The 10,955-nt window shown below is 37.5% G+C and overlaps 1 protein-coding gene across 2 annotated transcripts; it reads left to right on the top strand.

Moving 5' to 3' along the window:
* Positions 1 to 4,455: 4,455 nt before the first annotated feature.
* LOC140688358 (olfactory receptor-like protein OLF4) lies at positions 4,456 to 7,986 on the top strand. Of its 2 annotated transcripts, XM_072946995.1 has the most exons (2): positions 4,456 to 5,366; positions 7,959 to 7,986. In XM_072946995.1, exons 1-2 carry the CDS (start codon positions 4,456 to 4,458, stop codon positions 7,984 to 7,986), a joined length of 939 nt encoding a protein of 312 aa, XP_072803096.1. The 2 variants fall into 2 exon arrangements, with proteins under 2 accessions (XP_072803096.1, XP_072803097.1); XM_072946996.1 differs by lacking the exon at positions 7,959 to 7,986 and having other exon boundaries at positions 4,456 to 5,388.
* Positions 7,987 to 10,955: the final 2,969 nt, after the last annotated feature.

Raw genomic sequence — 10,955 nt, 5'->3', positions numbered from 1 at the left:
CGCAGCTGCGTGCAGGTCCAGGTCCAACCTTACATCACCTGGCTCAGTACGACAGTGGGGCTTCTGTTCAGAGGCCCCACAGGACTATAACCAAAGGAGGAAGAGTTCTTAAACAGCGACCACCTTCAGGGCACAGCAAGACATAACAGACCCAGAAGCTCAGTTTTCCAGTGAAATAGGCTTATACCCTTATCATCATCCCTGCAGCCTCAGGGGCAGGCTTCTAAGTGAACACACATCAGTGCGCTGACTGTAAATATTTCCAGATACCTTGGAAGGTGGGTACTCTCCTCACACCCTCCCTCTACTGTGCTCCAGCATGCCTCTATACCTTGGAGTGTGCACAATGATTGAAGTCATTTGCGTTACACCTGAAACTAAAATTATGTCATGTACCAGTTTCACCTCAACTTGTAAAGTGATGTGTGCTGGGCTGAATTTTCCCAAAAAACTCATGAGAGAATCTATTTCCTTTCCAATTTCCAACTGTATTTCTGCATACCTTGGCTCCTGGTCCTCTTTCCATCTTCAAAATCTCTCTAACACCAAATCTTTCGTGTCCCTCATCAGCAGGTAGAGGACTGCTGTGGTTACTTTAGTGCCACTTAGATAATCATGGCTAATATTCTTATCTAAAAGTCAGCTGATTAGCAACCCTGTTCAAGCTGCTATCTTAACCCTCCCTGGTTTCAAATAAAAGTAACATATTCTGGTGGTTGAGGTTCGTATGTTGGAGGACCTATTCTGTCTGTTACAAAAATCTTTCTCAGGTATGTTTGATTTTGTGTCATTCAAGGACTGTCATACAAAGAACTAAACACAGGATTTACCAGAGCCTCTGGAATTAACGAATATGCTTGTCCTTGAAACTTCTATGCAAAGGAGGTGTTTGGTGCAGAAGACCTTAACCACCTGCCCCTAACTCTATCACAGGATCCAGCCTTGCTGCTCACAGTGGTCCACAGACAAGGACCTGCAGCATCCATATCACCCAGGGGCTTGTTAGAAATACAGAACCTCTCGGCTCACCAAGAACCGCTGATTCAGACTCTGCGTTTGTGGTAGGATTTTTGTTGAGCCACAGAGACACTGAAGTGGAAGAAATGTTGGTGTAGAATAGGTTTCCTCGCCCTTTACTGTCGACATTTGGGCAGATAATTGTTGTGGGTGCTTCCTGCGGATTATAGGCAGCATTGCTTTAGATAAGCCAGGCATTCTTGGGGGAAAAAACATTTCTGTTTCAAAACCAGTGGCTTCCATTTTGAGAACTAGAAGCATCTTGAGAGAATGCAATCAAAGCCCATCGTGTTCTCAGGTACTAACTTTGGGTAAATCACTAGACCTCTTGAAGCCCCATTCCTACAATGGATAATGGAGTTCCTGAAGGTACTTCCTCATGGATAAGACGTTTATAAAAAGTAAAACAAATGAGCCCTATGAGGTGTGAAGCCCATGTTTTGGTACAAAAAACACCTAAATATATCTCTTGATAAATGTAAACAAACATTTAATAATGAAGGACTAAATGACAGCTCTAAACCAGAGACATAAGTATAAAATTCCTAATTTCTTATTTGTTATGGCAAAAGTTTCACACTGACAATGCATGCGGTGCCCAAGATTTATTATCAAAAGAACTCAATTCTCTTGTTTAAAAAGAAGAATAAAAATTGTCTAGACGTGCAGGGCCTGTGTCCCCACCACAAGTCAATACTTTGAAGATACAAGAGACCTAATCCAGACAGGTTCCTCAGTCTTAGACTTGGGGAAAACTCTACTTCAGAGTTGAGACTGGGTGATAGGAGATGTAGAGACCTGAAGGGGAGGCAATTTCGTGGGGAAGGAGTAAAATGAGTAAAGACCTGGATTCATTTTACCTTACCCTGGTCTCTTGTGAGCAGAGAATCATTAGAAAAAATTTTCTTCTTTCCAGAAGAGTTTCCCACAAGGGAGTTATGTCTTAGAGGTTGAAAACACAAGAAAGAAATGTGCCTAATGAGCAGATGTAAGGAGCTATAAATATCTCTACGTCTACAGTCTCTCAGCCGGTGTAAACTTGGGCTGGAAGGGGCACAGATCTGATTTTTCGTTGGTTGGTTGGTTCTCCTAATTCTGGCTAGGGGACTGATGTTTCATCCTTTCCTGCTGTCTTGTCTGAGGACAGAGCCTTAGTCTCCATCATCAGCCATCCAGGGAAGAATCCAGACTCCCCTCTCAGAGACCTTCCTCTCCGAGTTCCCATCCAGGGAAGTCCAGTAACCCACTTGACTGCGTGAGAAGGTCAGAGAGGAAGGAAGCCAAGAACATTTACCTATCATTACCTGAGGGCCAGTTCATCTCAGCCCAGAGGCAAGAGTTTGTTGTTTGTTCATCTGCTTGATTAATTAACCGTTTTTATTTCAATGGTTACATATTTTACAGTGTAACTGTGCTATTCTCACTTTTGATTGTCTTTCCTATTATTTACTGTTAAATTGCTGTTAAGTCAATGCTAGAAACATATGTTGAGATTCTTAAATTCAATCTGTGGTTCTAATCAGGGAGGAGTTTTCCCCCAGGGGACACACTAAGCAGTGCCCAGGGACATTTTTGCCTCCATGCTGGTGTTGGATGAGTGGCGACCACGGATGCTGTAAACATCCTTCAATACACAGGACGGAGCATGCAACAGAAAATGATCTAGTCCAGGAAATCAATAGTATTAAGACTGAGAAAACCTAGGTTAAAGAATAAAGTTATTTGTATTTATTTATAGCTGTCTTTGGGTGGTTTTCCAATCTTGTTAACACTTTCTGTTTCTGCCAGTAAAATTAGAGCACAGCTTTTGCTACTAGTTTAAAAGTTCCAACCAGTATGACTGCTCTTTAAGACTTTTTCCCAGGCTGATGGGTGTGAAAGGCATTCCTTGCTTTCTTAAACTATTGCTCAGTTTCAGCAAACTTTACATAGTTGGTCACCATTTTCATTTGCCTATTATTATTATATGCCCATATACTATTTGCCCATTTTTCTGAAGTTTTCAGCATTTCAAAATATTTCTACAGATCATTATTTCTCAATTAAATTTGGAGGAGTTTTTTAATATAACAATTTTTAATTTTATTTAAATATATCTATCTTTGCTTCCGAGGTCCTTACTTTATTGGAGATGGTTTTGCCACCTTTAAATTGTATATGTGGTTCTCTAGATGTCCATGTAAAATTCATTGGTTACTCTTACATTGAAGGTGCATGTAATACCCCTGTTTTTTGTACGATGTCAGAGTGAGGGGACCAATTTCATATTCTCCCAGAGAGATAGCCATTCAAAAATACGCACTTTCCCACCTTAATTGAAATCTAATTTTGCCATATTGTAAATGTCAATATATATTGAAAACAAATTTTTTATTCATTCCACAATAATAAATGAGAATCAAAATGTGTTAAAATATTCTAAGAATATTATGCATTTTATTTTATTTAAGTCTTTAAAATTTTAATTATTTATCTCTGTTGATATCATTAAATTACCCATTCTGGTGTAATCTGTGAGGCTGGGACTTAGAATCACATGGAAATAATACAACACAGGAGGCCATGGGGGGGGTGTGTGTGTGTGTGTGAAACAGAGAGAGAGAGAGAGAGAGAGAGACTTGTGGGGTTGAGCAGTTGTCAGAACAGGGGTACGATATCTTGTGCATTCCAAGGTGACTTACAGTCCTGGGGCCAGGACTCAGTCAAGGGAGATACTAAGCAGGGGGTCTGTTTTAATTCGTGGGATACCTTTGCAACCAGATTAATAAATTGAAAGATTTAGTACAGACATGGAAGTCCCTGTGCCCTGGGTTTCTGGAGTAGGAGAGAGGCCACTTCCCGCTTCAACATGTGTGACATCATCTCTCATCAATCTTTCTCATGTTTATTCACCTTGCGACACTGGCTTCACTTTTTTTGACTTGAATGTTTGAAACAAGCACCTTCCTCGGGGACTTTGTGCCGACCATTCCCTCTGCTGGGCACATATGTACCCACATAAACTCAGTCTCTCCTTTATATCTCCTCTCTGTGTCTTCATACTACCGGTCAGCATAGGATGTTATATAATTTTACTATTTGTTTATATAGTCTCATTATATATACGATTGAATGGTAGGGACTTTGTTCTTCAGCACCCATTGCCTAGATATGATTAAAACATGATCAGGCCTCATATTACATTCCTGAATTACGTGAAGAAATTCTCATTAAAATTGTCAAACACATGACCCTAAGGGAAAAAGCTAACTGGGACCAAAATTCCAGATCAGAAGGGGTACAAAGATCCCTTATATGGGATCATATCCATACACAAAACATTAAAATTAATTTTGGCAGCAAAATATAAATTGTAGCATTTCTAATATGTGAGTAATGCAAGTTTGTGCAGAAAATAGCCATGTTATATCCTTCTTTTCCAGAGGTCACTTTCATTGCATGGAAACAGACAATGCTACACGAATTTCAGAATTTCTTCTTCTCGGATTTTCAGAGGAGCCAGCATTGCAGCCCCTCATATTGGGGCTTTTCCTCTCCATGTACCTGATCACTGTGTTTGGAAACTTGCTCATCATCTTGGCCATCACTTCAAACTTTCACCTCCACACACCCATGTACTTCTTCCTCTCCAACCTGTCCTTTATAGACATCTGTTTCACCTCCACCACCATCCCAAAGATGCTGTGGAACATCCAGACCCAGAGCAAAGTCATCACCTATGAAGGCTGCATCACTCAGATTTATTTTCTCATACTCTTTGCAGTGCTGGACATCTTCCTCCTGACCGTGATGGCCTATGACCGGTTTGTGGCCATCTGTCACCCCCTGCATTACATGGTCATAATGAACCCCTGGTTCTATAGGCTGCTGGTTCTGATGTCCTGGATCTTGAGTGTCCTGAATTCCTCTTTACACAGCTTGATGATGTTGCGACTGTCCTTCTGCACAAACTTGGAAATCCCACACTTTTTCTGTGAACTTAATCAAATGATCCAACTTGCCTGTTCTGACACCTTTCTCAATAACATGGTGATGTACTTTGCAGCTGTCCTGCTGGCTGGTGGTCCTTTTGCTGGTATCATGTACTCTTACTCTAAAATAGTTTCTTGCATACGTAGGATCTCATCAGCTCAGGGGAAGTATAAAGCATTTTACACCTGTGCGTCTCACCTCTCCATTGTCTCTTTATTTTATTGCACGATGCTAGGAGTGTACCTTAGCTCTGCTGCTACCCACAGCGCACACTCAAGTGCAACAGCCTCAGTGATGTACAGCTTGGTCACACCCATGCTGAACCCCTTCATCTACAGTCTGAGGAATAAAGACATGAAGAGGGCTCTGAAAGCGCTGTTTGTGAAGGGAACTGTATAAGGGCCATGTCCTAAAACCGAGAAAGCACCCATTATTGCGAGGTCAGAGCTTCAGAATCAGAAATTGTCATTTTTTGATCAGAATATGGAAGTACAATTTGCTGTTTTTAATTATTTTCTGGAATTTCTATTTCTTTGAGCTCAAACTCAACTTCTCTATTCAATTTATGTTAACTCATTTTATTAAGCCCTCTGCTGTCTCTGATATCCATCAGATGTTCCTTTTTTTTAATTCTTACTTTCCAAAATTTATTTCAACAATGATTCAGAAATACTTGGTATATGTGTTGCCAAAGCCAGTACTGAATCAGAAATATTTGGAAATTTCACTTTACCTAATGAAACAACATGGATTTTTAAAAATACTTTTTCTCAAATTGCATATATCATACCAAATAGTTTTCTTTCCTTTTACTAAAATAATTCCCAAATCAACAAAATGATTTTACTAAAACTATTCATATAAAAAAAATGCACTTGATGACCAAAACATTTTACATAAATTTTATAATAGAGGAAAATCTGAGACACAATATTCACTTTTGTACCTAATTTTCCTTTGCACATTACTATCATAACTGATTTTTCTGATATTTCAGACTGTAACATACTACTGTGATTTATAGCAAGTCATTGATTTTTGTTTTGTTTTTCATATTCCAAATGAAAGTGAGATTCCACATGTAAGAGAGTCTTTCTCTGTCTGACATATTTCACTTAGCATAATACGTTCTGCATCCATCCATGTTGCCTCAAAGATCAAGATTTAATTTTTTTAAAGGCTGTTACTCCATTGTATATATCATGCTTTTATTATCCATTCATCTATTGATGGACACTTAGGTTGCTTCCATATCTTGGTTATTGTAAATCATGCTGCAATGAACACTGTTGTGCACATATCTTTTTGATTTAGTTTTTTCTTTTGTTTTCTTTTGGCAGATACCCTGAAGTGAAATTGCTGAATCATATGGAAATTCCGTTTTTAATATTTTGTGGAACCTCCATACTGTTTTCCGTAATGGCTGCATCAAGTTACAATTCCACCAACAGTGCGCAAATGTTCCCTTTTCTCCATATTCGTGCCAACATTTATTATTTCTTATCTTTTTGGTGATAGTCATTCTGACAGATGTGAAGGAGTATCTCTTTGTGGTTTTGACTTTCATTTACCTAATGATTAGTGCTGTTGAAAATCTTTTATTTGTATGTTGGCCAACATTATGTCTTCTTTGGAAAAGGCCTGTTCAGATCTTCTGCCCGTTTTTTAATTGGGTTGGGGTTTTTCTTGATGTTGAGTTTATGAGCTCTTTATATATATTGGATATTAATGCTCTGTTGAACATAACATTTGCAATTATCTTCTCTCATTCAGTAGGTTGTCTTTTCATTTCATTGATAGTATTCTTCACTGTGCAAATCTTTTCATTTTCATGTTGTCCTACTTGTTTGTTATTGCTTTTGTTTGCCTTGCCTGAGAAGACAGATCAAAAAATATACATATATTTTTGACAGTGGGGCAATATCCAGCACCAAGTGCTAGGAGAGTGCTAGGACACCTCATGGGCACCCAGAAGTACCTACCTCCCCCACAGATACCCAATGCACATTTGTACACATGGCCCTCCAGAATAGAGAGGAAATAAAAATAGAAATTAAAGAAAACAATAAAAGGGTCAATAAAAGAAAGAGTTGGGTTTTTTGGAAAGATAAACAAAACTGATAAGTCTTTAGCCAGGCTCACCAACGAGAATAGAGAGAGGACAGAAATCATAAAAGTAAGAATTTAAAGAGGAAAAACAGCACCTAATACCACAGAGATACAAACAAAGAAACAAACAACAAACAAAAAATAGAATACTATGAATGGCTGTATACCAACAAATAGAACAGCCAAGAAAACAATGAACAAATGTCTATAAACAAACAACATGCAAAGACTGAATCAAGAAGAAACAGACAATTTGAACAGATAAATCACTAGGAGTAAAACTGAATTTGTAATTAAAAAACAAGAATTCCCAGCAACAAAAGTCCAGGACTGCACAGCTTCACAGGGGAAATCTACTTAATATCTAAAGAAGGACTAATATCTATCCTTCTCAAACTATTGCAAAAAATTCATTCTACAAGGCCAACATTACCCTGATACCAAAACCAGACAAAGACACCATAAAGAAAGAAAGTTCTAGGCTAAAATCTTTGATGAACGTAGATTCAATAATCCTCAACAAAATATTAGCAAATTGAATCCAACACTATATGAAAAGAATCATACACCATGATCAAGTTGGATTTATTCCAATGTCACAAAGATGGTTCAACATTCACAAATTACAAAGTGATAGACCCCTTTAACAAAAGGAAGGATAAAATCACATGATCATTTCAACAGATGCAGAAAAAGCATTTGACAAAATTCAACATTCATCTATGATTAACACTCGTCAAAGTTGGTGTTGAGGGAACATATCTCAACACTGTAAAGGCCATTTTTGACAAACACGGTCAACATCATACTCAACAATGAAAACCTGAAAAGTTTTTCTCTAAACTCTGGAGCAAGACAAGGATGACCTCTCTTGCCACTTTTATTTAACATAATATCAGAAGTCCTAGCCACAGGAATCAGACAAGAAAAAGAAATAAAAGGCATACAAACTGAAATGGAAGAGGTAAAGGTGTCACTATTTGTAGACGACAAAAGATACTTTATATAGAAAACCCTAAAGCCTCCACTCAAAAACTATAGAATCAATAAATAAATTCAGCAAAATTACAGGGTACAGATTAATATATTAAAAATCTATATAATATAAATTTCTATACACTAATAATAAAGTTTCAGAAGGAGAAAGAAAAAAGCAATTCCATTTAAAATTGCATCAAAAAGAATTTAATACCTAGGAATAAACTTAAGCAGGGAGATGAAAAACCTATACTCTGGAAACTATAAATCATTGATGAAGGAAATTGAAGATGACAAAAGAAATGGAAAGATACTCCCATGCTCTTCGACTGGAAAAATTAATACTGTTTAAATATTAAAATTTAAAATTAAATATTACCTGAAATTTTGCTGAAAATCTAATGATTAATACACTATATTTTCTACTCTTGATTTAATGAAGATGTTTTATTCTCAGTTTTATTAAGTATGAAAAGTTGTCCCTGTTTTGTTTTTTTCCAAATAAATAAAGTTAATGAAGACATCTAAAAACAAATGGCCATACTACCCAAAGCAATCTATAGGTTTAATGCAATCCCTATCAAAATAACCATAATATTTTCACAGAATTAGAACAAATAATCCTAAAATTTATACAGAACCACAAAAGACCCCAAATGGCCAAAACAATCTTGAGAGGGGAAAAAAAAGCTCTTCCAGACTTTATACTACAAAGATACAGGAATAAAGTTTGTAATAAGCTGGCCTCAAGAAGATTAGCCATGGTTACCTAGGTGGGGCTAATTTAATCACATGGTCCTCTAAATATGGATGAAGAGGCAGAGGAGTTGGAGTTTCTGTCATTTCTCTCTAACTTTCTTTCAAGTCTCATGTCTGCATTGGAAAATGGAGTTCATAATAGTACTACCTCATAGGATGGAGTTTTCTAAAAATTAAATCTTACAATCCCTACCAGGTACTAAAATCTACATGTTCTCTTACAATTAAAAATATTTTCTACTGACAGGCATATGTAGAATAGATAAACAAGATTATACTGTATAGCACAGGGAAATATATACAAGATCTGGTGCTGGCTCACAGAGAAAAAGAATGTGACAATGAATGTATGTATGTTCATGTATAATTGAAAAATTGTACTCTACACTAGAATTTGACACAACATTGTAAACTGACTATAACTCAATAAAAAAAATTTTTTCTAGTGAGAGACTGACAGCTCTTAACTGGTGCCATAAGTATGAAGTTCCTAATCATTTTGGCAAAACTGTCATGAATCCAAGCAGTGTACTGCCCAAGGTTTTTTTATTAAAGGAAAAAACTATACCACTTCTTAAAGATGGGAATAGTAATTTTCTAGAGACATCAGGAGGTGTGACCCACCATAAGTAAATGCTTTGATTGGGAGCCTAATCAACAGAATTCTCAAACATAAACTCAGGAGAAAAGTGGAACTCAGGGTTGGGATGAGGTGCTGAGGCCTCAAGGCTCATTCCTCTGGAATATAAGAGCGATTGTGGAAGGAGTAATCAACACTGAATTCGCCTGGCTTGTAATACTGTCTCCTAGATGCAGAGAATGAGCAGGAAATTTTTCCAATCTGTCCAGAAGAATGTCCCTCAGGGAAATCAATTATTACAGGTGTTATTAACAAGAGGGAGATGCGCTAATGAGCAGACACAGGGAGCTGTAAATATCTCCTCTGCTGTAGTCCCCCAGCCTGTGCAACCTTGGGCTGGGTCAAATATGGTTGTTGCTTTTGGAGTCATAACTCTGGCTAGGGGACCAACGCTCAACTCCACCCTGTTGTCTTGTCTGGAAAGAGTTTCTATGTCCATCCAGAAGAAACTGGACATCTTTGCTGAGACCTTGCTCTCAGAGACTCCACCCAGGTGAGTCCAAAAGCCCAGTAAATACTGCAGGAGGAGGTCAAAGGGAATAGCAGCCAAGAACATTTACCTGGGTTCACTTGAGAACCAATTCAGACTAGCCCAGAGCTGACACCTCTGTGGCTGTTTGTTTGCTTGGCTAATTAATGTAGTGATTAATGATGCCAAAAATAGAATATTGAACTCAACAAAGCAAGGGTCGATGTTGACCATTAAATGATGGGCATGGAAGCCCAATTAGAAGAGAGAATGGGAGGTGTAAGGTGCTTCCACTAAAGGTAGAACTTCAGTCCAAGGACTCTTGCAATTAACTGGAGTAAAGATACAGCTTATTAGCTGTAAAAGGATGTACAGTGATGGGAGATTTTTTTTTAAGACAGAACATTTTGATGAGTGAGATCCAGGTAAACGAATGGTCGCAAACTTTTTCTTGTAACAGCAGTCCATGAGACATACATTTCACAGTATCTCTTCTCTCTTAACAATCAAATGAAAAAAATTGATTATGTGAAAATGGGCAACTTTGCAAAGATTTCATTCCCTGTGAGGCTGACTGTATTTGTAGGTTAGTTAGCCCATTACATCCTCTATTTAAAATTGCCTCTACAGGTCCTTCACTTCTGTATAGTGAATTCAGCATGTTTTTATTCCTGTTTTTGATTATATTCTTTCAAATTAAGAATTGGACTTTTTATCATCAGGTTTGTTGTTTGCCACTTAGATTAGGCATGTGTACAATTGTGTAGAATGTCTGAGTTTATAAATTTTGTGTGATAAAATGTGTCAGTCATATTATGTTCTCTCCCTTGCTTAAGAAAAAAACTTTAGCTGAAAGAATTGAGTTTTCATTTTTTTTTACTTGCGAATCTTTGCCTTAAACAAAAATGAAAATGAATACACTTCTACGTATTTGGTGCTCATAAATCATGCTTTATACATAATTCCAACTACTTTCCACATCTTAATTCTTATTGTCCTTTCATTCTTCTG

This window comes from Vicugna pacos, chromosome 22 (genome assembly GCF_048564905.1).
Source record: "Vicugna pacos chromosome 22, VicPac4, whole genome shotgun sequence".
Lineage (NCBI taxonomy): Eukaryota > Metazoa > Chordata > Mammalia > Artiodactyla > Camelidae > Vicugna > Vicugna pacos.
The sequence above is the reverse complement of the archived record's forward strand: the minus strand, read 5'-3'. Positions and strand labels throughout refer to the sequence as shown.

Excerpts from the sequence above, each read along its gene's own strand:
- LOC140688358 (XM_072946995.1), top strand. The coding sequence starts at position 4,456 with ATGGAAACAGACAATGCTACACGAATTTCAGAATTTCTTCTTCTCGGA. Across the intron at positions 5,367-7,958 it reads AAGAGGGCTCTGAAAGCGCT|GATGACCTCTCTTGCCACTT; the intron begins GTTTGTGAAGGG and ends GAGCAAGACAAG.